The following is a 26,278-nucleotide window of genomic DNA, read 5'->3' as shown; positions in this document are numbered from 1 at the left end:
CTGCAAAGTCGGTTTCCTATTGGCCAGAGCCTCAGGAGCTGTGCCCTGCGGTCCCGCCTTGCTCACCCATCTAGGCGGGGCCTTCCCAATGACCCCACACTGCCTTGGGCCCCGCGGCCCCCGGCTCGCCTAGCAGTCTTAAAGGGGCCTCTGCCGGATCCAGACGCCGAGCAGACTGCTTTCTCCGGACCGGCTTAGGGGGGGAATCTCAGAGTCCCAGGAGCGGCTGGGGATAAGGACAGCGTTGCTGGAAGTGGGGCCCCAGCCTGTCGCGCTCGCTGCACCTGCTAAATGTCCCTCCCACTAGTTTAGGGCGCAGTTTCTCGATTCGCCATTAGGGGGAGGGGCGCCCAGATCTTTTGACAGCGAATAATAATAATAGCTAACGTTGATTCATTGCTTTGCACAAGCCTTGGCCTTTTACTCACCCCTCGCGTCGTCCTCGCTAAAACCCTATAAGGTAAGTGGGACTGGCTTTCCCACTTCACAGGTGACGAAACAGGAGGTTAAGCCGCTCACCGCAGTCCACATGCCCAGGAAGGGGCAAAGCAGACATTTAACTAGACCTGGGATTCTTACCCAACATCGCTCTATGCCCTAGAAGGGATTAATTTTCCCTTAACCATCACTCTTCTCTCTAGAGTCCCCAGGAGGGGGTCGTCTTATTATCTTCGTCCTTTATCCAAAGGACGATCGTGAAGGCACACATGGTTCCCACTCAGCTTCTGCCCAGACAGGTGTGCTCAAACGAGCCTCTTGTAGAGGGTCCCCTCACAGATGTTTTCATTCACAGGTCGCCCTTGCAGGTGCCGTACAGATATTTTCCCACGGAGATGCCCCAAACAAATGTTTTCTCACAGATGCATCCTTGACAGGTGGACCTCAAAACACATGAGCCCCCCCAAAGATGTGCTTCAATGTGAGTGTGCCCCATGCAGGCGTGCTCAGGACTTCCTCTCGTGTGAACTCAATTCAATGCAGCTGTTTCCTTCACCTCACAGGTATGTTTCTCAACAGGTGTTCCTCCACCCAGGAATGCGTCATAGAGCCTCCCCCGCCATACGTGTGTTCCATTTAATCATTCACCCGTACGGGGCTCTTTCCATATAACTGGGTCCCCTACAAGTGTACTTAAATGCAGGTATGTCTCGTACAGGTGTTTCCAATACCTTTACACACAGGAATTCCTTCTGCAAGTCTTGTTCATTTCATAGGTGAGCCATGCAGATGCATTCCCCAAACAGATGTACCCCGCGCCAAAGTGCCTCAGCCAGGTGTTTGTAACCATGCAGGTGTGTTCTATACAGCTGTTTTCCACACAGGTAGGCTTCCATTCAGCTGTACTCCAAAGAGATGTGATTCAAAGCAGATGTCTCCCATGGGTGTTCTTACACATCTGTGCAGATTTCTTTACACGTTTGTTCCCATGCAGGTGTGTCCCACACCAGTGTTTTTTCATTAGAGGCTCCCCATCCCGGTTTGCCCCAGACAGGAGTGCCTCACACATCGGTGACTCCATGCCCCGTGTGTCTCCACACCTGGACGATTCTACAGATGTACCTGCAGTGCAGGTGAGAGGCCCCTTTTACACCTGCGCGCTTCCGCTCCTTTTCACTCCTCCCGATTATGAGATTGGGTTCCCGTTACAGGTGCGTCCACGGCGCGGACCCGCCCCCGCTTGGCCCCGCCCTTTCATCTAGGCTCAGGTGCACAAGCCGGAAGTGCGCTCACCTCCAAGGTGAGTGACTAAACTTTCCGGGTCACGTGAGCCGGCGGAGCTGGAAGAGTCCGACCGAGCCACTGACCGACGGATCGAGGGTTCGAGCGAGGGACCGGGATCGGGACCCTGAGCGGGGTCGAAGAGGCCCGGGCCAGGTAGGGAGGCAGGTCACGCGGCTGGGCCTGCCACCCCTCCCCCCTTCCCTTCCCTTCCCCTTTCCCCAGCCCAGGAACGCGCCGCCCCGAGTTAATCTTTAATCTCTGACCTCTGGCGACGGGGGGCGGGGCAGGACTCCTGGGTGGCCGGCGCGGGTCGCCCCTCCCAGGGGCCTGCGCTCGGGTCCGGCCCCCTCCCCCACGCTCCGGCCTTTCTCCTTTCCAGCCCCCAGGTGCGGGGTCGAAGGTACCCCCCCCACCGCCCGAGATGCGGTAGGAGCGGCGTGCGCGACAAGCCCTGTCCCCTGTGCCACCAGCCCGTCACCCGGCCCATGGCGAGCCCCGGCCTGGGGCTGCTCTTGGCACTCGGCCTGCCGCTGCTGCTGACCCGCTGGGGCCGGGTCTGGGGGCAAAGTAGGTACCGGTCGGGGGCACTGGGGGTCCGGGCTTAGAAGCGCTGGGTGCCTGGGACGCTGAGAGGGCAAGAACCCAGGAGCGGGCATGCGATGCCTAGGTCTGGGGTAGGGTTGGGGGCGTAGAATTTCTGTGTCCTTCCTTGGACGGTTGGAGTTGGTCTAGGAGAATTCCTGAGTTGGGCGGAATTGTGAGCTGCCGGGAGAAGAGGCCTGCGGTCCGGAGCCTCAGTAGGGTTGAGCAGTTTGGGGGAAATGGAAGCCAGGAGGAGGCCTGCCTGGGGCTCCAAGCCCAGGTGGAGCAGGTTGACCAGAGATGGGGACGCTGCCTTTCAGGAGCCTGGGGGGAGGTGTGAGTCAGACACTCCAGGGAAAATGCAGGATCCGCCCAGATCCTGAAGGGCAGAGGGAGGGCCGGAGAGGTGAGGCTGGGGTTGGGGGGAGGGTTGGGCTTCCCCACACCATCCATTATAATAGCCCCCAACTCTGCGCAAACTGCAGACCGCTGTTGGCTGATTACTCAGCGCTGGGCTCCCCTCGGTAAGGGGTGCCCTGTGGGGCCAAATCAGCGGGGCCAGCCCCTGTGTGGAGGCCGCTCACAGAATGAAAGACTCAAAAGGGCAGAGTTCTAACGAGGGGAAATGGCCCAGGAAGATGCACATGCTTCCAGATGGGAAGGGATAGATGGGGATTCATTTATCTTCTCTACCACCGCCCTGCAGCACCGGAGCCCACTGTAAGTGAGAACAGCACAATTACACCCTCTGGCCCCAGCCCTGGCTCCAATGGGGCCCTGGTGAGTTGGGGTATATGTGGGAGAAGAGCGGCAGGGATTTTATGCGGGAGGCCCCCGTGTAGCAGGTGGGAGGGCCTAGATGCCCAGAGGCGGCAGGCTGCACAGTGGGGGAGGCATTGGAGAACCCTAAGTGGGAGAAACCAGAATATCAACATGGCAAATGGGGAGACCGAGAACCCCAGGAAGGGGATGGGCAAGAACACCATGCCTGGCGGGAGTTCCCTGGCGGTCTAGTGGTTAAGACTCCGCGCTTCCAATGCAGGGGGCACAGGTTGGATCCCTGGTTGGGGAACTAAGACACACACACACACACACACACACACACACAGAATACCATGCTTGGCAAGGGGGTCCAGGAGCCCCCATGCCTCTCAGGCAGGGGGAGGAGGGACCTAGGAGCCTAGATGCGGCAGGCGCTTGGGAGAAGGACCCCAGACATGGCAGGTGGGGGAGCCTGGGAACCCCAGATGTGATATGATGGGGGTCAGGAACCCTGAGTGGAGGAAGCCAGTCAGCAAAAGTGGCGGGTGCGGGGGGAGGGGATTAGTGTTTCCAGATAATTCTCAGGCGGGGGTGGACGGGATGCCCAAGTTCAGGTGGGTCACACCTGTGTCCCCCCCCATCCCCCGCCAACAGTCACCGCAGGCCACCATTGCTATCATCGTGGTCTTCTCCCTCCTGGCCGCCCTGCTCCTGGCCGTGGGCCTGGTACTTCTGGTGCGGAAGCTTCGGGAGAAGCGGCAGACGGAGGGCACCTACCGGCCCAGCAGCGAGGAGCAGGTGGGTGCCCGAGCTCCACCGCCTCCCAACCTCAAGCTGCCGCCTGAGGAGCGGCTCATCTGAATGCTGGGGCTGGCCACAGCTGCCTGCACTGCTCAGGACTGCCCGGCGCTCAGCTGCACGCAGCAGCTGCCACCGACACACCAGCCTCTGATGGCTCCGGAGGACTCGGGGGGGCCACGGGGCACCTGCCGGGCGGGCTCTGCGAAGCATGCCGCCTCTGCTTGACTCTGCCTGCAGTTGGGTGCCGGGGCTGCGGACCTGCCTCCCCGCTTGCCGCACCATCAGCCATCTGTGTGCCTGCCACACAGGCCCGACACCCCCCCTCTCCTTTCCTTTCAGTTCTCCCATGCAGCCGAGGCCCAGGCTCCCCAGGACTCCAAGGAGACGGTGCGGGGCTGCCTGCCCATCTAGGTCCCCTTCCTCTACCCATCACCCTTCCTGGCTGTGTGACCTTGGGGGAAGGCAGAGACCTCTCTGGGCAATCAGACACACCCAGCGCTTAAGAATAGAAGGGAAGAAGGTGCTTCAAAGACTCTGCCTTTGAAGAAAAGGGAGACTGAGGCTGCTTACTTTATATATATCTATACAATGGGTAGAGCGGTGTAATAAAACCTTTTTGTGAGCTGGTGGGGGCAGGAGTTAGCCTAGATGGAGGAGACACATAGGCTGTTGAGAGATGAATTGTAAGGTCTCTAGGGTCCTAGGGGCTGGGAGGGCTTCCTGGAAGGGAAAGGCTTTTAGCTGCACTTAAGAGCCAGCCGGAGGCTGCTTTGGGAGGGAAGGTGGGGAGCGGGGTGGGTGTCTGAGCAGAAACAGGGCTCCCAGGTAAACCCACCAGGAAAAGCAAGCTTTGGGCTCTTGCAGCTTTATTGAGGGGCCAGAGTCTCCTCCAGACCCCTGATGCTTAACCTTCAAAACACTTTTTAAGCTCAGCAACCCTGGGCCGGCTCCTGTCCTGGAGCCCCCGCCAGTTCCCAGCAGGAGGATCAGGGGACCTGGGCGCTCCCGGCTCCTCGTGGGGCTGGAGGTGCGTGCGCTCTGGGAGCAGGACTTCCGAAGGCTGGGCTCTGGGGTTCTCTGGGGAACCGGGATCCGAGAAAGAATCAAGGACTTGGGATGTCCAGGTAATATCCGAGTTGGGCTTTGTGGGGGTCAGAAGTGGGGGGCTTTCTCGAGGGCTGGGTGCTGTGGAGAGCTGGGAGCAGGGACTCTCCTGGGCTGTGGGATCCTGGGTTGCCTCGTGGGGAGGGGAGAGGCGTAGAGGCTGGGGCTCTGTGAGAGAGGAGCTGGGGTCCCCTTTGCTGCTTGGGTCTGCAGAAGCTGTCGAAGACTGGGACGGAGAAATGATTTCTGGGCTGGCCTCTGAGGGCAGCTGGGAAGTGGGGTGCTCCGAGGCGCTCGTGGCATCTGAAGGCTGGGGGGTGTGCAGAGGCGGCAGGCCGACAGAAAGGGACAGGGGCTGGGGCCCTGGTGGTTTCTCGTCATCCGCTTGCCATCTCCATCTCCCTGGTATGTCGGGCTGGGTGGGGATGGGGAGATGGGCGCGTTGCTGGCCTTTAAATGAAGGAGGGGCCGGCAGGTTGGATGAGCAAATGGGGGAGGGCTGGGGGGGCTCTCACCAGGCTGTGGCAGCAGTCCAAACTCTGGCTTGGCCGCAGGCTGCTGTTCTGGGTGGCCGTCACACTCAGACTATCCAGAATCTCGCTCAGCAAATCCAGTTCTTCTCCGGACCCAAGGAAGCTGCCATCCAGAGCTTCCTCTGCCAACGGTCCCTGGGCATCCTCGGGGCTCAGAGAGGGTGTCCTGGGTGAGGATGGGCAGCCTCAGATATCTGCCCCAGACCAGCTGCTCTGAAGGGTCTGGAGTTTTGGGGCCCACTTCCCCAGGAGTCCCGGCCCCCCACTTCCAACATTGCTCCCTCCCTCTGCCTTGGAGTCTTACTCCTCCCTCAGGGACTCAGAAGGTCTCTCTTCCCGCTGGAGTCTCCTGCTGGGGCGAAGGGGCCGGTTCTGCAAAGGATAGATTTGGGGGCTGGGGCCTCAGGAGCTACAGAATCAGGGGGTTCTGTGAAGGGGGAGTGGGCGCCCCATTTTGGGGGTAGTCGAGATGTCTGGCTGGAGACGGGATGGGAGAAGGGCTTGATGATAAGTCCAGGTACATGCGTGGGCACGGGGGCGGGGCTCTTACCTGTCCAAAGTGCTGGGTGATAGGCAAGCGCTGCTGCAGGCAATCTGAGCGGCTGGTGAGGGAAGGGGCCCTCAGGGAGCCCCCCCTCTGCAGGCCAGAGTCCCCATCCTAGGAAGAGGGTGGGTGAGCCAGGAGCCCCTCCCCCCGCTGCCCCGCGGCGTTGGCTACCGGCTTTACCTTGTACATCAGAAGGCTCTGCACACCCTTCAAGCCACTCTTCGCCTACGGAGGAGCCGAAAGAGACTGAGAATCCAGAGCGATCTGACCCTGGACATTTGAGAGCTCAGCCCTCCATCCGCGAAGACACTTTTGTCTTGCCATCTGCTCATGTGTGTCTCAAAATATATTCAGGTTCCCCCGGTACCCCCTAAGAAGTCAATACCAACTTGCCCCTTTGACTAACACAGAAGGAATGTCACTGGAGGAGATAACCCCCAAATGAAACAGGGAATGGCAAAGCCAGAACGTCGTAAAAGTGAGTCAGTGTTCAAAAGCCAAGCAAAGAATAAAATCCAGCAGACGATTGCGAGCTGTGGAAGTTGGTCCCAGGAAAATTTGGGGCTTGGGAGAAAAACCAACCACAAGAGCAGAAGCTGGGATTGTGGTGTCTCAGGACAAAAGATGTTTGCCAAAGAAGCTTGGTTGTCATTTTTAAATAGGAAAGACCTGATGCGACAAAAATGAATGAACACAGTCAATGGAAAATAAAAGTAGGAAACATGGTAAATGATTTAACTGCTGGTTTAGTTCTGATAAATTGTGTGTGCTCTAAACGTGGGGTTAAACCGTCCTCTGCCTTTGTCACCCTGGTAAGTGGCCTGTCCAGCCCAGCCTCACCGAGCGGTACATGTTTCTGACGGCTGGTTGGGTCTTGGCCTTGACGGAATGCAGGAGGGCACCACCACCTTTCTGGGGAGAGAAAGCCGAGGAAGAGAGGCTTGGGCACGTGGGGTTATCCCAGACCCCACCTGCCCACCCGGGCTGTGTGTCACTGGAGAATCCCCTCTCCCTCTCTGAGTCTTGATTTCTTCACCTCTATCTATAAATGAGCATAGTAGGGACGGTGGTAGGTTTGATTTAATCCCACAATAAACACTAAAGTGTTCGGTGTTACTACCTTTAGGTTGTCTGCCCAGAGCTGGTAGGAGCGAAGGGTCCCTGGAGAGAGGAGAGAGGAGAGAGCATTGCCAGGGTGGGCAGGCTCAGACTGGGCCACAGGTGTGTGTGTGTGTGGGGGGGTGCCAGGTGCAGAGCTCACCTGAGGAAGCCCCGCTACAGGTGATCTCCTGCTCAAAGAGGTCTGAGAAGCCTTCTCCCGTGTTCAGCTTCTCCAGTCGGCCTTCGATGAACTGGGGGTGGGGCAAAGGGTCAGAGAATCAGGCTACCCCAAACATCTGACTGCGAGGACTGGGGATCCGCTCGCCCTCGAGACGTAGAAGCCATCCCCGGCCCCTCCAGAAACCCAACCTTAGGTCCCAGGAGTCTGGAGCCCACCTCAGGAAGCCAGAGGTCCACCGTCTCCCGGCCCGTCCCCACCCCAAGTCAAGATCTGTCTTCAGGGACCAGACCTTGCTCCTCTCAGGGTCGGAGGAGTAGGACTCTGCCACTCCAGACAGGCCCCCATCCTCTCAGTGACCTTGGAGGAGGTCGACTCCACCTCCAGGGACCCTGGAAGCCAGCCCGCACTGAAGGACCCTGAAGTTCATCCCACGTTCTTCCAAGAACCCAGGAGTCCGGTTCCACCTCCCCCGCTACATCCCTAGAATCCAAGAGTCCAGCCTCTTCTCCCTCCACTCTCGACCCAGGAGGTTCCCGCCTTAGGGACTCAATAATTTCGTTCCATCCCAACCTCCTCATGGACCTAGAGGTAGATCTTATCCCTGGGAACTCAGGTCAGGGGCTCCCATTTTTATGGACCCAAGAGTTCAGTCCTGTCTCTCCCACCCCGGAGACCCTGGAGTGGGGGATCCGGCCGGGCCAACTCTCGCCCCGCGCACTGGGTCCAGGCGTTCGCCCCTCCAGCCCCGGCTTCGGCCTCCGGGATCCGGGCGTCTGCGCCCCTAGCCTCGCCCCTCCGGCCCCAGCCCCGCCCTCCGGATTCTGGCGCACCTGTTTGAACAGCTGCAGGTGCACAGCCCGCCGGTGGAAGGCCTGCAGCGGCGCCCCGGGTTTCTGGGCCAGGAAGGCTTCTTCACTGAAGGTTACAGGCTGGCCCTGGAAGAAGGACTCGGATTCTAAGCTCCCCGCGGCTCTCCAGGATCCCTTATTCTGCTTCCCATATTCTACCTTACATCTGTGTAGCAAACATTGATGGAGCGCCTCTGTGTGCCTGATGTCGTGCAGGGCCTCGTGGGCTGCAGGGAGGACTTGGGCTTTTACCCCGAGGGAGGTGGGAGCCCTGGGAAGGCGGTGGGCAGAGGAGGGGGCGGGGCCTGACTCAGACGCTCCCAGGTGACCTCTGGCGGCTGCACGGAGGTCAGACTGCGGAGCGCGGAGGGTGGGAGCCCGCGAGAGGGGACTCATGGTGACGGGCGAGCGCGCTGATCCAGGCAAACAATGGGGACCAGGCCGTGGTGGAGACAGAGGAGGGGGAGAAATGGACAGCTTCCGGCTGTGTTCAGGGCAGAGTCGAAAGCAACATCAGATTCTCAGATAATAGAACTCCCTGACCATGTTTTTATAGAATAGTTGTGAAAAACTGGGGAGGAGGGGATGTCAGGGTTGAAAGTCAGCAGATCAGAGTCCTGGCTTCAAAACTCACCCGCTGTGGGGCTTCCAAGCCTTGGTTTCCTCATATGTAGAATGGGACCATAAGAGTATCCGTCTCATAATACTGTTGTGAGCATTAAGTGAAATAATAATCGCAGCGGTAAAACCTATCATTTATCCATTGTGATGTGCCAGGCAGTAACCGAGCATTTTGCTTATGTCCATTTACAGACTCACGCGACCCTTTTGGGTGGGTACTGTTGGGATCCCATTTTACAGATGAGCAAACAGAGGCACAGAGTAAGCACTCCATAAACGCTAGGTATTCTTATTCTGAATCCTTCAGGGACCCACGGGGTCTCTCCCTCTGCGTCCCCGAAGCTCACCGGGCCGCAGACTAGCGCATCGCGGTACCCCCCGAAGAGCAGGGCCTGGGCTTTGAGGAAGAGACGGGACACCCCTTCCCCGGGGGCCAGCGCGACCTTCCTTAGCCGCAGCCTCAGCAGAGACACCTGGAGGACAAGGGGGCAGGCAGCGCTGAGCAGGCGGCTGCGGAGCCTCGTCTCCCGGATGTGGCAGGAGGGTGGAAGGGGGTGTCACTGACCACATCTGGGGGCAGTGCCTGCACGTCGTCGAAGGGCGTCTCCAAGGTATTGGAGTCCACGTTCATCATCACGACGTCCTCCAGAGCTTTCTCCCGCACTCTCTGTGTTAGGGAGTTGGAGTGGCGATGGCCGCTCAGAGCCCGAGGATCCCCGACAGGGGAGGATACCTGGGGGTGCAGGGGGGCACTCCACCCAACCCTGCCATCCAGGTCCGTTCCCACTTACCTCGGTGAGACTGGCGTGCACTCCGATGAGGTAGGGCATGGGCGCGCTGCGGAAGACCGAGGGGGCCGGTCATGCAGGCGCCGCCCCCGGGTGCCCAGGACCCTAGGCCTCTTCCCGAAGCCCTGCCCCTCTCCAGCCCCTGCCCCTCACCAGCAGTAGTCCAGCAGATGCGGCGGCAGCGTGGGGATCAGCACGTGCTCCCAGCGCATGGGGTACAGGAGAGCGCAGGACGCGTGGACACATGAAGTCAGCTGGGGACGGGTGGGGGACCGTGGAGTCAGGGCCTGGACCCCCAGCTTCAAGGACCCTCTCTGGACGGTGGCTCTCCCGGCTTCATATCCCGTGTCCCCAGTCCCGTGTCTCCCTCCACCTCCCTTCCCCACCCGCTACTGGGTAAGAGGTGAAAACTCAAACCCCTTTCTTGTGAAGGCCAAGAATTCCGCAAATTACAGTGCTTGGAACTGGTGGTGCCAGGACTCAGCACGTGCTAGTCCCTCTCTCTAGGGGTGGAAGCTAATATTCAACCCTCCAGAATCTCTCTCCTTAGGGGTAGGACAGAGACTCAGCCCACGGACCCCACCCCTAGAGAGGCGGAGCTAGAATTCAGTCCCCCCCCCCCAAGTCTCACCCCTAGGGGATAGAGGCTGAATGCTAGCTCCACACCTACCCCGTCCTTCTCCCCTAGGGGCGGAGCTAGAATTTAGCCCTCTCTGATCTCACCCTCCAGAGGGGCGGAGCCAGTCTTGTTCTGGCCCATAGTGGGTGGAGCCTTGACTCAGCGCTCCTGAAGCCGGGGGAGGGGGTACAGCGCAGCCCGCTCTGATTTCCCCCATAAAGGTGGAGCCAGGTTTCAACTCAACCCTGACCCTCAAAGGGGCTGAGCCAGGACTTTGCCCTCGGGTCTCGCCCAGTGGGGTTAGAGCTAAGAACCCGTCCCGATGGTCCCGCCCCCAGGGGCCAAGCCAGGCCTCGGCCCCTCCCCGGCCCGGCGGTCCCGCCTCACGGTGCTCAGCTTTCTGGAGGTGAGCAGGACCCTTCGCTCTGCCAGGAGCGCAGCGAATAGCCCCACGATGTTGTCGTCGGTCACCGCCACCACCAGCTCCGTTAGGTTCCTCTGAAGAACAGAGAGGCACGCTGGACGCGAGGGGCCACAGGATCTGAGAGCCCTCTCCGGGTTTCCGGACCTCTTCCCCCCTCCCAGAGTGCCCTCTCAGGTCTCCGCTCACGTTCTCAGGAATGGATGGCAGGCGGCCGGAGTCGGGGGCCACGAAGCAGGAAAGCTGGCGGGGGATTAATAGGGGGATGGATCAGTCAAGGGGTTAGCCTCACGTGGGTGCCCGACCTTCCAGTGTCTCCAGCTCTGCTCACCGGCATGCTCTTCCCGGGGCCAGGGGACGGGATGCCTTGCGCACTGGAGATAATCACTCCGCTGCCCTGGGGGAGATGTGGTGTGTGGTCCTCAGGGCCGGAGTGCAGCCTCTCCAGCCACCTGAGGTCCAACGCCCAAGGGGGAGGGGGTACTCACCAGCTCCAGCCCCACTGAGTCCTGGGTCCCGGGAAGGGGCTGCTGCAGCAGATGTAGAAGAAGTTCGTTGACCTCTGAGACCTGGGTAGGGGTGGGATGCCTGAGCCAGAATGCGGGTTGGGGACTCTGAGGGTCTTGACTCAGGCTGGGTGGTCTGGAGCCAAAGGGGCTCGGTCGGGCCTGGGAATTCAGAGCCATGCTGGGGCCTTGGTGGAGGTGGGACGGGGAATGACAGGGAGAGCTGGTCTCACTTGATCCTGTGCCAGGAGGTCCCCCACTGTGTTCAGCAGTTTGTAGAACACTTCAAACCAAGGCAGGTGGCTGCGGAGAGTGGACACAGTTTTCATGCAGTGCCTGTAGGCAGAGGCCCTTCCCCCGGCGCAGACCCCCATATCCCACACCTGAGGATGCAGAGACAGCTGTGGGCACCAGCCCGGAGGCGGGAGAAACCAAATCTGCGGGTGCCGGTCAGGTCCGTGAGGGCAAAGGTGAAATGCTGTACGGCGGTGCTGGGGGGCTCCCTGGGGGCAGGAAAAGCTCTCAGAGACCTGGGCATCCCACCCCCGTGAACCCCCCTCCCCTTCATGCCCCTGACAGTGCTCCTAGTACTGCGTCCACCAGTCTGGGGCCCTGGGTGTATAGGTCCCTAGTTGTCAGCGTCTCCGGTTTTCTGAGGCCCTGGTTCCCTGAGACCCTGGGTAAATGAGTCCCTTGGTGTATAGGTCGCTATTTGTCAGGGTCCCCCGGTTTCTGAGTCCCTGGGTCTCTGAATCTCAGGGGCCCTGGGTATATGACCTCTGTTGTCTGAGTCTCTGGGTGTTTGAATCCTGGCGGTCCGTGGGAGGTCTGGGTCCCTGGGTCCTTGGGTGTCTGCTTCCTTCCATACCTTTCCACATCAAAGGGGAAGCAGAATTTGGGCACCATCTGCATAGCCTCCTGGGGGTGGAGAGAAGCACACACTGCTTGGCCACTCAGGTTGGGCTCCACCCCTAAGCTCCCAGTGGTCTGAGACATAGGGTCCCCTCCCCCAGGGGGACAGGCCCTGGCCCCTGGGGAGCAAGGAGCCAGCCTGCATACCTGGTCCCGGAAGTCTGGGGGGAACTGCCGCAGGATGGGGGGATCTGCACAGAGAGCAGGCTCCTAAGTTCAGGGTCCCGGGCCCACCCTCCATCTCGACCCCCATCCCCAAGGATGCCCCTGACTCACCCTCTTGCAGGGAGGGAGGGTAGGCCGCTTCGAAGAACCAGTCAAACAGGGCAGGGAGACCCCTTCTGCAGGGCAGGAAAGGGTTCAGTGTGTCCAGGGATTTGCTTCTGTGTGTGTGTCTGCAATTCTGTGATTGTGTGTGTGTGTGTCTGTGTGTCTGCAATTCTATTCTGTGTCTGCCTGAAAGGATGAGACTGTCCAGGGCATGTGTCAGGTAGGACTGTGCATATGTGTGGCTGAGCCAGTGTGAGGCTGAATGACATCCCCATTTTCTTGGGTGGCCCTGAGGGTCCCTGGGTATATGTGCGAGGCCCTGCCCAAATGTCTCTGTGTACGCGACTTCATGGAGCCCTGGAGCCCTCAGAGTTCTTATCAGAGGAAAGAGGGCAGCGTGCCCTGGTCCTTCCGGGAACCCTGCAATCTCTGCCTTGCTGCCCTGGCCCCCAACCCTCTATCCATCTTGCAGAGGATGTCGGGACTTGGGCTCAGGGAGAGAGACAGAGGAAGAGAACGGGGAGTGAGTGCACACACATTGTCCCTGAGATTGGGACCCCCCTCACACTGAGCTTCATCCTCACGCTGACACAAGTCCCACACAATCAATCACTCCTGCACATGGACACACAGAGCACTCCCCTCCCCCCCGCTGACCCCGGAAGCCAGGCTCCCCATCCCTGAGATACATCAAAAGGCACAGGCTCAGGAGTTACAAACTTAGTCATACAGAGCCAGCGGAGAGCAGGGGAGAGAGAGAGAGAGAGAGAGATTGGAAGGTCCCAGATTGGCCCGAGTGTGCCTGAGAGCAGGGTCCATACTGTAGGCCAGCTGAGTGTCCTCCCCTAATTCCAGCCACCTGCCCCTGTGGCTCGCGGTCCCTCCCGGGCCTGCCCCAGCCTCGTTCTCCTTGGCCCCAGCCCAGGCCCGGTCTGGGAATCTTGGTCCAGAAGACGGGAGAGGGGGCAGCTCTTACTCAGCTGTGGATCCCATGGTCCCTGCAGGGCTGGCCCGGCGGGGCCCTTTCCTCAGGGGCGCTGGGGGGGGCCTGTGCTTTCTCAGGGCTGGGCCCTGAGCCGGCTCAGCTTCCTGTGTGGCTGAGAGAGGAAGTTTAACGGGTGACGTCCCCAGAGGAAGGCCCCTGCCCCCACCCACTGTGAGAGACCCAGGCGTCCCGCCTTCTAGACTTCTACAGGATGGGTGGGCAAGAGGTGTGCAAGCTCAGAGGCCAGCCCCCCAGCCCCATCCTGCCAGGAGGGTTGCATCTGGTTTCTGCCATCACATCCAAGCCTTCCCTTCTCCGTGGCAGCCAAGGACTCACAGTTTGCCTAAAATGCTTCCTCTTCCCTCAACTCTTTTTCCTTTGATCCCTCTGCGCTGGTCATTCCCCCCAGGACCACCAGAGGGAGCCAGGCTGAAGAGTGGACACGGAGACACGAGGAAGGTAGACAGACAGCAGACAGAACACAGGCACAGACAAACAGACAGCACACACAGGGCCAGGGAGTGACCAACACAAACAGGCCAGAACAGTCACAGACAGCGGACAGACACGGAGACCTACCAAGTTATACAGGCAGCACAAAGTCACAGACACAAACCAACAAGTACAGCGGGACAGCACACACATAAAGAAGTCCTTGTCCATCCAGATGATAGGCGCAGGGAGATAACACACAGGTACAGCCAGCAATCAGTTCCAGCCAGAGACAGCAGATACACTTGCAGGGACCACGGCTGTCAATGCAAATGGAATAACAGAGAAGCAGACCCAGACAACAGACAGAGACGCATAGAGCACAGACGTAGAGCAGTAACAAAGGGACAGACGCAGTCAGGGTCCAGCCCCAAGTCAGATTCACGGCCAGACATAGTCACAACACAGAGAGAGGTACACAGCCAGACAAATCCAAGCAATGTTGCAGACCTAGAAACAGACAGACAGCCAGGCAGACAGATGTCATGTTGAAAAACAAAGATACGTAGACACACTCACAGGCACAAAGGCGGGATGCAACACAGGTACTCACGGTCCTGTACCTACACGTAAAATCCCACAGACAGACTCAGAGAGTCAAAATGCAGAGGAGTCTGCAAGACTCCTCGGTCTCCTGCAAGATACTGAGAATATCTGTGCGGATATAGGCATGCATCTGCATGAGTCCACATGTGGCCTGCCACGTCCTGGGGTATCTGGGGGTGAACGCCGTGTCTGTGTGCCTAGGAATTTGTGTCTAGTCCATCAGGTTGAGTGAAGATGTGGATGACTGGGGATTCTCATTCTGTGCATGTCCACATGACTGTGGGTGCGAGGGCATTTTCATGCTGAGGAGGAAGAGGTGAGCAGATGCACCAGCATGTGAACACACACACACACACCTCCAAACCCTCCAGCCAAGACATAGGTGCATGAGGCTGAACACAGCTCGGTGCCACCTTTCTCTCCAAGGGGAGCTGGATCTCAGACAGGGCTGGGGATCAGGGGTGCAGAGTACCCGGGGCATCCTTCTCCCCTTCTCATGCTCTTGGGCCTTGCTATAGAATGAATGTTTGTGTTCCTCCCCCACCCCCGAATTTACATGCTAAGTCTTTTTAAAATTTTTTTTATTTTTTGGGCTGCACTGAGGAGGTTGCAGGATCTTAGTTCCCCAACCAGTGATTGAACCTGGGACTACGGCAGTCCAAGTGCAGAGTCCTAACCACTGGACCACCAGGGAACTCCCGGTGCTATATCTTAACCCCCAAGGTCATGGTATTAGGAGGTGGGGGTCTTTGGAACATCATTACATCATGAGGGTGAAGGCCATGAATGGGATTAGTGTCCTCATAAAGGAGACGTCAGAGAGATTCCCTCATCTTTCCACCATGGGAGGACACAGCAAGAAGATGGCCATCTATGAACCAGGAAGCAGGCTCTCACCAGGTACCAAATCTTCTGGTGCCTTGATCTTGAAATTCCAGCTTCCAGAGCCGTGAGAAATAAACGTCTGTTGTTCATAAGCCACCCAGTCTATGGTATTCTGTGAGCAGCCTGAATGGGCTAAGTCAGGCACAGCATTTGCGGAGATATCCCCAATCCTTCTTCATTTCTGAAATTTACTCCAATTCAATCCAATGGCAAACCCATGGGATGAGGATAAAGGAAGAGTTCACATCCCTGAGTGAAAGTGGGACCCTCTCTGTCCCTGTTTCTGCATCTTTTTTTTTCTTTTTGGCTGTACTGTGCAGCATGCGGGATCTTAGTTCCCCAACCAGGGATTGAACCTGAGCCCCCTGCAGTGCAAGTGTGGAGTCTTAACCACTGGACCACCAGGGAAGTCCCCCTGTTTCTGCATCTATAACAAGTAAGTATGGTGCCTGCCTCAGAGATCCTGTGAGGGTTCAATGAGAGAATTCACATGAAATATTTAGTATGTGGTCAAGCCTGAACGGAGCTTTTGATATGTTCTCTGTATGATTATGGGAGATGGGTCAGTGAAGTGGTTAGAGAATGATTTTGGAGTCAGAGAGACTTGGGTTCAAGACCTGACTTAGGTCTTTAATGTCTGTGTGACCTTAGGCAAGTCATTTGACCTCTCTGTATTAGTTATCTATTGCTGTGTGACCTATCACCCTAAAGTTAGTGGCTTAAAAGAACACACATTTATTATCTGACAGTTTCCCTGGGGGCTGGGATCCTGGACACAGCTTAGTCGGATCCTGTGCTGCAGGGTCTCTCAGCTGTAATAAGGTGTCCATTGGGCTGTGGTCTCATCTGACGGCTCAACTGAAAAAGGGTCTACTTCCAAGCTCACGATGTGGCCGTTGGCAGGATTCATTTTATTGTGGACAGGGGACCTCAGCTCCTTGCTGGCTGTTGGTCAGAGGTTACCCTCAGTTTTTGCCACGTGGACCTTACCAACCTGCTTCTTGCTCCCCCCTAGCAAGCAAGCTGAGAAGTCAATAGAGAGCTCAGCAAGACAGAAGTCACAGGTTTTTGTAACACAGGCTTGGAAGTAGCATCCCATTGCCTTTGCCACATTGGTGCCATATTACATCTGTTGGTCAGAAGCAACCTTCAGGTCCAGCCCATGCTCAACGGGAGGGAATCACACAAGCACATGAATGGGGGAAGACGGGCATCATGGAGGGCCGTCTTAGAAACCACCTTCCACCTCCCTGTGTCTTTGTTTTCTTGCTATAGTTAAAAAAATTTTATTTTTTATGTTTTAAATTTTTTGGCCATACCGCGTGGCTTGTGGGATCTCAGTTCCTCAACCAAGGATTGAACCCGGGCCCCCGGCAGTGAAAACTAGGAGTCCTAATCACTGGACCGCCAGGGAATTCCCATGTTTTCTCACTTTAAGAGGAGGAAAACAGGGACTTCCCTGGCGGTCCAGTGGTTGGGACTCCACGCTTTCACTGCCAAGGGCCTGGGTTCGATCCCTGGTCAGGGAGCTAAGATCCCACAAGCCTCACCACACAGACGATAAATAAATAAATAAATAAATAAATAAATAAATAAATAAACTTCATACATCTTTATTAAAAAAAAAAGGGCTTCCCTGGTGGTGCAGTGGTTGAGAGTCCACCTGCCGATGCAGGGGACACGGGTTCGTGCCCCGGTCCGGGAAGATCCCACATGCCGCGGAGCAGCTGGGCCTGTGAGCCATGGCCGCTGAGCCTGCGCATCCAGAGCCTGTGCTCTGCAACGGGAGAGGCCACGACAGTGAGAGGTCCGCATACCGCAAAAAAAAAAAAAGAGGAAAACAATACACCTCACAACACGTGGATTCACTTGCTCGTTCATTCAGCAAAGAATTACTGAGTATCTGTGTGGTATAAACTGTTCTACGCACGTGGTGAGCAAGGTAGTTAAGTTTCCTTGAAGCTTACATTCCAGTGGGTAGGGCAGGGGACAGATAAAAGAAACAAATCTACAAATAGACGAGATAATTTGAGTTACTGGTAGGTGCTCTCAGGGAAACGGAACAAGATAAAAGAGGCAGAGTGACTGGATACAATTTAGAGCTGCCAGGGAAGGCTGTTCTGAGGCGGTGTCCTTTGAACTGAAATCTGTGGAGGAGAAGGGGCCGGTCATGTGCACCTCGGGGGGGAAAGAAGGAGCAGGAACGGCATGTGCAAAGGCCCTGAGGTTGGATTGAACTTGATATGATCAAGCGCATAAAGGCCACAGTAGTTTCAGCTTAGGGAGGGAAGGGGAGGGGGATGAGGTTGTCATCATCAGTCATCAGCGAGTGGAGACCAAGGTGAGAAGTTTAGGTTTCAGTCTGAGTAGCATGGGAACTGCGGGAGGGAGGGTTGTGATTTGCATATAAAGGTGCCTCTCTGGCTGCTGTAGGAGGACGCTGCACACTGCAGAGGGCAGGGGTGGCAGCAGGGAGCCCAGGGAAGTGATGAGGGGGAATTGCCTGGGTGAACAACAATGGTGGCTTAGACCAGAGTATAGACGGCTGGAGAGGAGGGGGTCAAATTCAGGATAGATTTTTTTTTTAAGATTTATTTTATTATTTATTTATTTATTTAATTTAGTTTTGGCTGTATAGGGTCTTAGTTGCGGGCACGTGGGATCTTTGGTTGCTGTGCACAGGCTCTTCCTTGTGGCGCACGAGCTTCTCTCTAGTTGTGGCACGTAGGCTCCAGGGCACGTGGGCTCTGCAGTTTGCGGAACGCAGGGTCTCTTGTTGAGGTGCGCGAGCTCAATTGTTGTGGCGTGCGGGCTTAGTTGCCCTGTGGTATGTGGGATCTTAGTTCCCTTACGAGGGATTGAACCTGCGTCCCCTGCATTGGAAGGCGGATTCTTTACCACCGGACCACCAGGGAAGTCCCCAGGTTACATTTTGGAGACAGAGACAACTCGACTTGAGACAGGCTGGGACCTGGGACCCTTTGCTGCAGTGCTTGGCCCTGGATACACCTCTCTTTGAGCAACAAAATACAAGGAAACTATATGGGACTAAAAATAACTCAGTACATGTGCAGTTGGGGCAAATTCTGGACCCAAAATATGCAAAGAGACCAAGAAAACCCAACTGCCACTTTTGAAAAGCCTGGAGCAAAAACAGGGTGTTGGGAGCAAAAGCAAGGTACTGGGCATGCCCTGTGCACTCAACCCCACCAGAGGGATGGGCAAGCCCCCTAAGCCATCGCTCCGGCCCGACCCCCTGGACACACCCCACTACCCTCACCCCATATAGAGAACCAGCTCGCCCCCCTGCACCCCTGCTCAGCAAGTGAACAAGCAAAGGAAACTCATGTTTGTTCCCGCTCCCTGCTGCTGCTGCAGGTGCCCCAATAAAGCCTTGCCTGAATTTCTTGTCTGGGCTCCAGTCAATTTCTGTTGATTGGGGAAGGCCAAGAACCCTGGTCGGTATCAGATTCAGCAAAAGATAAGAAGAATGTGCCGGGCCCAGAAAACAATGAGTCCAGGCTGACTTCCAGACGCTGGATTTGAGCGCACAGGAGGTGCGGTTTCTCGGCGAAGGGGATTTAGTTGGGCAGAATAGGGAGTTCTTCTGGGGCCACATTAGGTTTGGGACAATAAAGACAGCCAAGCTCACTGCCTAGTTCGTCGTCTTTCTGCCCCACCGCCCAGTGCTGGGCTGGGCCTGCCGAGATGACGGTGGCTGCAGGCTGGATTTCGCAGGTTGCCTTCCCCATGCTTCTCCTTCCTCCTGGCTGAAATGGGACCCAGGGAGGGGGCTGGGGCCCCATCTGGGGCTGGTGGTCCAGCGAAGAGCCTGGTGGACAAAGTTAATTGGCTCTCAGCATCCCTCCTTCTCTCTCCCTCTCTCTCCCTCTCTCTCCCTCGCTCTCCCTCGCTCTCCCTCGCTCTCCCTCTCTCTCCCTCTCTCTCCCTCTCTCTCCCTCTCTCTCTCTCTCTCTCTCTCTCTCTCCTTGTTGGCCTTTCTCTGTACCAGAAGCTGGGGGAGGGGGGAACTACATTTCCCAGACTTCTTTGCAGCTCTGGTTCTGGATGCAGATTAGGTTCTACCAATGAGAAACGCTCAGGAGAGATTTGGAAGGTAGAAGTGAGGCAGAACTCTGTGTGTGTGTTTAATTATTTAAAATTATTTTAACTTCACTTTAATTAATTTTTGTTCAGCCCTCTAGCGGACCTGTCTCTGTGGATTTGTGGGTGTTGGGCAGCGTTTCTGAACTCAACAGTTCCGGTGGCAGCCTCCTGATCTCCACTGTGCAGAGAAGCAGCTCCCAGGGTGCTGTTCCAACTTATTCCAGGGCTGCTCAAAAGGTGGTCTCACAGGCTGCGTTAATCAGCATCATCTGGGAGCTCGTTAAAAATGCAAAGTCTCCCCCCCTCCCCCCCACCATTGAATCAGAAACTATACGGTGGAACTCAGGAAGCTGCGTTCTTTCAAAGCTGTCCTGCTGACTCCTTTGCACACTAAAGTTTAAGCACCGGCCTATAGCCCCCTCTCTCAGCCCCTCCAACGATGTTGTAAGCTCCTAAATCCTTGTATCCAATCCCTCTCTGCTTGATATGCCTAGAATGGTCCCTGCACTGAACCCTGGCGGATAAAATGCAATCAGAGTTCTAGACGTAAACGGCCAGCGTTTGAATACCAGGTCACCACTTCATAGCCATGGGACCATGGACAAGATACTTTGTAATTTCCATAGCTGGCCATAGCTGTATCTTCCATCCCACATGCTCTTCTAGAATCTTGCCACTCTACTCTCAAGAGGTGCGGTCTGTAGTCCATCCCCTTGAACCTAAACAGGGCTTTGTGAACACCTCAATTAGGAGTCCTCAGGACACCAAGCAACCCCTAAAGTTAAGTCAGAAACATGCAATGAATTCTGCCTTGCTCTCTCAGGATGTTTGCTCTTGGAGAACCCAGCCACCATGCTGTGAGGAAGCCCAAGCAGACTATGGAGGGGTACTGACACCCTCCTTCTACCCTGCCCCTGCTGAGCCCTGAGGCATCAACTTGGCAGTCATGTGAGTGAGCCACCTTGAAAGGAGATCCCTCAGCCTCCAGCAGGATTCTCTAGCTGATGCCACAGGGAGCACCGATAAGCTGCCTTGCCAAGCCCTGCCCAAATTGCAGAGTTGGGAGCAAAATAAATAACTGCTGTTGTTTTAAGCCCCTATATTTTTTTGGGGGTGGGTAATTTGTTACTCAGCAAGAGCTAACTTATATACTTTGTCTCTCTAAAAGCTCAGATCTTTGTTTTTTGGCCGCGCTGTGCAGATTGTGGGACCTTAGTTCCCCGACTGGGGATCGAACCTGCGCCCTCTGCAGTGAAAGCGAGGAGTCCTAACCACTGGACCGCCAGGGAATTCCCTAAAAGTTCAGATCTTACAGTGTTGGTGTGAGGTTTATGAGATAAGGCATGTGCCAGGCCATCAAAGTGCTTCACACATATCAGTGACTCTGGCAGGACTGCCCCTCGGGCACTACCCCCAGCTGCCAACTACCCAGCTTCCTTCCCTAGAGACTCCCCCCTCCAGCTTTCCATTCTTGCAAAATGCCCCACAGAGAGTGGCAGCATCTCCATCACTAAGAACCCACCCAGTGCCAGGTACTGTGCCCTTGAGTCCTTACAAACATCCTTGAGGTGGTGCATGGGGGGAAAACATATGAGCCCATTTTACAGGTGAGCCAGTCGAGGCTCAGAGTGGGCCAGCATCTTGCTCAACACCAGAGGCTGAGTTAGTGGCGTAGCCTGGTCTGTCTGACTCTGAAATCTCTGCCCTCTCCCCACCCCCAGACTAGAAGTTCCTTCAGCACCCACCTCCATCCCATAGGGAGGAGCCCTCACGTGACCTTCCTACAGGATGATGAAAAGTACACTCGGCAGAAACACGGCAGGACAACAATTAATTTATTGAGGGTGAGGCGGGGGGAGGGTCGGGGAGCAGCCTCTCTTGCCCACATGCTCCAGGGCTTCTTTCTCCCCCAGCAGCACCCCTGGAAAACCAAGGTCGGCGGGAGCTGACGGGAGTGAATTCAGGAAGGAAATGGGGGGTCATGGAAGCCAGAAAGGTAGTCAGTTCAGAGGGCGGGTGGGACTTGTGGGGTCAAAGGTGAGGCAAGTTCAGAGAGGAAGGGAGAGACTCAGAGGGAGGAGTTGAAGTAAACCAGGGCTTATAGGTCTGGGGGGTGCAATGGGGCTCGTGGGGAGGTCAAGGGTGGAGAGGTCAGGGGTGAAGGAGGGAACATGGAGTTAAAGGTGGGGCTTGTAGGGTCAGAAGTGAAGCTGGGCTCATGGGGGTGTCCAAGGTGGGAGAGTTCAAGGGGGGTCAGAGATAAAGTGGGGCTCAAGGGTCAAAGGTTGGCCGGGGAAGAGGTGCAAGGTTGTAGGGTCAGAGGGGAGTCAGGCTGGGAGGTGAAGCAGGGGGTTCTTGGGGGGTCAAAGGTCAGCATCCTAGCAGGGCGCTGATGTGAAGTGATGGAGGCGGTCCTAGGCCACCTCCTCCTCGGCCTCCTCCTCAAACTCCCCCTCCTCGGCCGTGGCGTCCTGGTACTGCTGGTACTCGGACACCAGGTCGTTCATGTTGCTCTCGGCCTCGGTGAACTCCATCTCGTCCATGCCCTCGCCCGTGTACCAGTGCAGGAAGGCCTTGCGCCGGAACATGGCCGTGAACTGCTCCGAGATGCGCTTGAACAGCTCCTGGATGGCCGTGCTGTTGCCGATGAAGGTGGCGGCCATCTTCAGGCCGCGGGGCGGGATGTCGCACACGGCCGTCTTCACGTTGTTGGGGATCCACTCCACGAAGTAGCTGCTGTTTTTGCTCTGCACGCTCAGCATCTGCTCATCCACCTCCTTCATGGACATGCGGCCCCGGAACACAGCGGCCACGGTCAGGTAGCGGCCGTGGCGCGGGTCGCAGGCGGCCATCATGTTCTTGGCGTCGAACATCTGCTGGGTGAGCTCGGGCACCGTCAGCGCCCGGTACTGCTGGCTGCCCCGGCTGGTCAGCGGCGCGAAGCCGGGCATGAAGAAGTGCAGGCGCGGGAAGGGCACCATGTTCACGGCCAGCTTGCGCAGGTCGGCGTTGAGCTGGCCCGGGAAGCGCAGGCACGTGGTGACCCCGCTCATGGTGGCCGACACCAGGTGGTTGAGGTCCCCGTAGGTGGGCGTGGTCAGCTTCAGGGTGCGGAAGCAGATGTCATACAGCGCCTCGTTGTCGATGCAGTAAGTCTCGTCTGTGTTCTCCACCAGCTGGTGCACGGACAGGGTGGCGTTGTAGGGCTCCACCACCGTGTCCGACACCTTGGGCGAGGGCACCACGCTGAAGGTGTTCATGATGCGGTCCGGGAACTCCTCGCGGATCTTGCTGATGAGGAGGGTGCCCATCCCGGACCCCGTGCCCCCGCCCAGCGAGTGGGTCAGCTGGAAGCCCTGCAGGCAGTCACAGCTCTCGGCTTCCTTCCGGACCACGTCCAGGACCGCGTCCACCAGCTCGGCACCCTCTGTGTAGTGGCCCTTGGCCCAGTTGTTGCCGGCTCCAGACTGGCCTGAAGAGGGAAGGGGAGGGGACACCCAGGCTGATATGGGGAAAGCCCACCCTCCACCCCGCTCCCAGCCATCCTAGTAGTTGAATAATAATAACAAAATCATTATTACTATTATTACTGTTATTATTATGACTTGTTCTCTCGGGTTCCATCCTTGCTTCCCTTCACCCAGCAGCCAGAAGGATTCTGATAAAACCTAAATCATGTTCTGCCTTAGCTCAAAATCACCCCAGTTCTTTCATCTTTCAGTAAAAGCCTAAATCCTCCCTTCGGCCCACAAGGCCCTGAATGACCTGCCCCGTCCCCTCCTCCCTCTCTCCCCCTCGCTCACTCTGCCCCAAGCACACAGGCCTCCTTGCTGTCCCTGCCACACACCCGGCACAGTCCTGCCTCAGGGCCTTTGCATATGCTGTTCCCTCTGCCTGGAATGCTGTTCCCTCAGATACCTACATGGCTCCCTCTTTCCCCTTCTTTAGGACTTCGTTACCCTCTGCAGAAGTGATAAACCTGTTTTTTTTTAATTGGTCATGTTTATTGTCTGTAATTTCACTGGGGAATGCAAGCTCCAGAGGACAAGGATTAGGATTAGAATATTGGCTGGTATTTTTGTGAGCAGGTAACATTTCTTCTTGCCCCCTCCTCTGCTTCCATCCTGGTCTGGCCCCCTCATTGCCCATCTGGATCAGGAGAGTTGCTTCTGCTTTGGTCCTCCCACAGCCTCCCCCCAGTCTGTTCTCCTTGCAGCAGCCAGAGGGCACCAGTGAGCACCTGAGTCAGGTCCTGTTCCTTCTCTGTCCACAGCCCTCCAGGATTCCCACCTCCCCGGGATAAAAGCCCAAATCTTCCCTACAGCCTACAAGGCCCTGCACGACCTGCCCCCATCTCCTCCCTGCCCTCCCCTCCTCCCTCTCTCCCCTTCCCTCACTCTGCTCCAGCCACATGGGCCTCCTCACTGTTCCTCCAACACACCAGGCCTGGTCCTGCCCCAGGGCCTTTGCACGTGCTGTGCCCTCTGCCTGGAATGCTCTAACCCCAGGTACTCCCCTGACTGACTCTTCAGGTCTCTGTTCAATGTCACCTCCTCTGAGAGAATAGGATTTGAATTGGGTGGTCTGGCTCCTGAGTCCACACTTTTCTACCACCTCCCCTGCCTCACCTACCAGAGGCCACAGAATCTTTTTGGCCTGACTGGAGCCACCCATAATCATCCTAGAATCCCTCACATCTCTTGGTCAACCTCATTTAGTCTTTCCACAGCCACTTCCTGAGGACCTATTGTGTGTCATACCCACACATGACCATCATTATCTTCCTGAATCTTTGCACAGACCAGAGAGGGGAAGTCACTCGTCCAAGGTCACATAGCTTGTCCCATCAATCCCTAGACTCCAGAGTAAACTACTGTGTACTAGGAGGAGGGGCCTGGGGGAGGGGGAGCCTGGGGCCTGATGTCAGGTGGGGATGTGCATTTAGCTTGACCTAGAGGTACCAGGAAATGTTTCCTACACGGTTGTTCAGAGTGTGCAGGCCCCTTCAATCTGAGGGCTGCAAATGTGCCCACTGTCTTCACATATGCTGTTCCTTCTGTCTTACACACCTTTCCTCCCTTCATTGCCTTTTGGTCAACCCTAGTCCTATTCATCTTTTAGGCTGCAGACATTAATAGTGACAATGATAATAAAAATGACAACAGAACATCAAATGCTTAGTTATCTTTTCCTCTGTGCTAGGCATTGTTCTGAGTTCTTTATACGTGTTAGTGGCTTTAAGTCTCACCATCCTGAAAAGTAAGTTTTTGTATAATCCCTGTTTGAAAGATGAGGAGACGGGCACAGAGAGATTGAAGGGCCTGTCCAAAATCACCAAGATGCCTCAATCAGTGGCTGAGTTTGACTTATTTCTCTTCTCTTCCCAGCTCCCTCCACTAGCTTGGGGGTGGGGGCAGAGAGCTTTATCTGTTTTATTCTTGGCTATATTCCCAGGGGGCGCAGTAGGGCCTGGTATGCAGTAGGTGCTAATAAGTGTTTGTCGACTGCGTGATGTGGCAGAACAGGGATTTGAACACCGCAGTCTGGCTCAGGTCCATACTGTTAAATTAAAATGCTACCTTCTCCGGGAAGCCTTTCCTACCCTGCGCCTCCCCTGGATTCCCACAGTGGCCTGTGTATCCGCTTTGCCCGCTGGCCTCTGGGTTCCTGAGTCTAGATGCTAGGTGAAGAATTTTCACCAAGCATGTGGAAGTGAAAGAATCTGGGGAGTGGGGGCTTCCCTGCCTGTGTCTCATGATGGTGACTCACCAAACACAAAGTTGTCAGGACGAAAGATCTGGCCGAAGGGACCTGAGCGGACAGAGTCCATGGTGCCCGGCTCGAGGTCCACCAGCACAGCTCTGGGGACGTAATTTCCTCCTGCAGAGAAGCAGATGGAGAGCAGCTTGGTCAGCGCCAGGAGCCAGTATCCTGTCCCCTCCCAGGCCCTCGCCACCCCCACTCTGGCAGGTGCCCCCTGTCCCTTACCTGTGGCCTCATTGTAGTACACGTTGATCCTCTCCAGCTGCAGGTCACTGTCCCCATGGTATGTGCCAGTGGGATCGATGCCATGCTCATCACTGATCACCTCCCAAAACTGGGGGGGGAGGGCGGTGGTAAGGACCAAGAAGGTGGAGCCGGTGGCCAGGTCTGCCCCACCTCCATCTTCTGGGCTCAGGACCCCCACTCACCTCCCTAGCTGCCACCTGTCCCCCAGGCAAGGTGAGTGTGGAACCTAGAGGCAGAGTGGGCTGACGAGGATGAGGCAGCAAGAAGGGATCGGTGGGGGCGGGGTGGAGCAGACTCACCACCGCAGCCCAGCGGGCTGGGGTCAGCGCTCCCTGGCTGCTGCCGTGGGGAGGGGCGGGGTCTCTTTGTGCGTGTGTAGGGGACAGTGAGCCAGCTGTGAGGCCAGCTGTGGCAAGCGGACAGAAGCCTGGGCCCCACCCCCATGGGCCTCTTTGTTCCCAGCTTGGCCCTGCCCCCTGCGCCCTTCCCCACCGTCCCTGGGGTGCTGGCCTCCTGGGGGGCCCCGTTCCCCAAAAGGCCCATGGTGGAAGAGCTCTGCGGAGCTCGGTGGACCGCGCTCCGCATCTCTCGACCGCCTCCCCAGGCCCGGTCCCTCGCGTACCTTGGCTCCGATCTGGTTGCCGCACTGGCCGGCCTGCAGGTGCACGATCTCCCGCATGGCGGCGGCGCTGATGGTGGACACGGCGGCGCTGGTGCTGATGCTGGGAACTGCGGCAGCGAGGCGGGTGGTGGACGCGGCGGCGGCGGCGAAGCACGGTCCCTGCGCTCCCGGGGCGCCTGTATATGAGCGGGCGGGGCTCGCGTCACTGCAGGTCACCGGCCCGCTCCGCCCCCCGGTCCCGCCCCGGGACGGAGGGTGCGGGGATTGACGGATACCCCTCCCCTGCCGCCTGGAGACCTCTGGGGACAGGGGCT

General features: G+C 57.0%; 3 protein-coding genes and 1 non-coding gene across 6 annotated transcripts; 1 reads left to right on the top strand and 3 right to left on the bottom strand.

The window, feature by feature from the left end:
* Positions 1-117: 117 nt before the first annotated feature.
* Positions 118-6,770, top strand: CRB3 (crumbs cell polarity complex component 3). Of its 3 annotated transcripts, none has more exons than XM_060297260.2 (8): positions 118-460; positions 876-1,001; positions 1,215-1,322; positions 1,433-1,875; positions 2,102-2,289; positions 3,011-3,084; positions 3,721-3,864; positions 4,207-6,770. In XM_060297260.2, exons 5-8 carry the CDS (start codon positions 2,208-2,210, stop codon positions 4,276-4,278), a joined length of 372 nt encoding a protein of 123 aa, XP_060153243.1. In that variant the 5' UTR covers positions 118-460; positions 876-1,001; positions 1,215-1,322; positions 1,433-1,875; positions 2,102-2,207; the 3' UTR covers positions 4,279-6,770. The 3 variants fall into 3 exon arrangements, with proteins under 3 accessions (XP_060153243.1, XP_060153244.1, XP_060153242.1); XM_060297261.2 differs by having other exon boundaries at positions 861-1,001; XM_060297259.2 differs by having other exon boundaries at positions 794-1,001.
* Positions 4,725-13,388, bottom strand: DENND1C (DENN domain containing 1C). The gene is made up of 23 exons (XM_030879440.2): positions 13,295-13,388; positions 12,325-12,389; positions 12,196-12,239; positions 12,005-12,054; positions 11,520-11,639; positions 11,370-11,439; positions 11,119-11,199; positions 10,962-11,027; positions 10,820-10,873; positions 10,597-10,707; positions 9,744-9,844; positions 9,594-9,639; positions 9,368-9,469; positions 9,150-9,275; positions 8,164-8,268; positions 7,313-7,403; positions 7,172-7,212; positions 6,892-6,963; positions 6,232-6,276; positions 6,055-6,162; positions 5,809-5,876; positions 5,487-5,670; positions 4,725-5,386 (listed from the first exon to the last, which is right to left on the bottom strand). The coding sequence occupies exons 1-23, from the start codon at positions 13,309-13,311 to the stop codon at positions 4,772-4,774; spliced, it is 2,382 nt and encodes a 793-aa protein (XP_030735300.1). The 5' UTR covers positions 13,312-13,388; the 3' UTR covers positions 4,725-4,771.
* A 1,574-nt stretch (positions 13,389-14,962) lies between these two features.
* Positions 14,963-15,035, bottom strand: TRNAP-UGG (transfer RNA proline (anticodon UGG)). Its single transcript has one exon. It is a non-coding gene; the product is annotated as a tRNA-Pro (tRNA).
* Positions 15,036-21,150: 6,115 nt separating this feature from the next.
* Positions 21,151-26,188, bottom strand: TUBB4A (tubulin beta 4A class IVa). Its single transcript, XM_030879451.2, has 4 exons — positions 25,965-26,188; positions 25,322-25,430; positions 25,103-25,213; positions 21,151-22,805 (listed from the first exon to the last, which is right to left on the bottom strand). Exons 1-4 carry the CDS (start codon positions 26,019-26,021, stop codon positions 21,748-21,750), a joined length of 1,335 nt encoding a protein of 444 aa, XP_030735311.1. The 5' UTR covers positions 26,022-26,188; the 3' UTR covers positions 21,151-21,747.
* Positions 26,189-26,278: the final 90 nt, after the last annotated feature.

This window comes from Globicephala melas, chromosome 3 (genome assembly GCF_963455315.2).
Source record: "Globicephala melas chromosome 3, mGloMel1.2, whole genome shotgun sequence".
Classification (NCBI taxonomy): domain Eukaryota; kingdom Metazoa; phylum Chordata; class Mammalia; order Artiodactyla; family Delphinidae; genus Globicephala; species Globicephala melas.
This window is presented reverse-complemented; position numbering and strand designations above follow the sequence as displayed.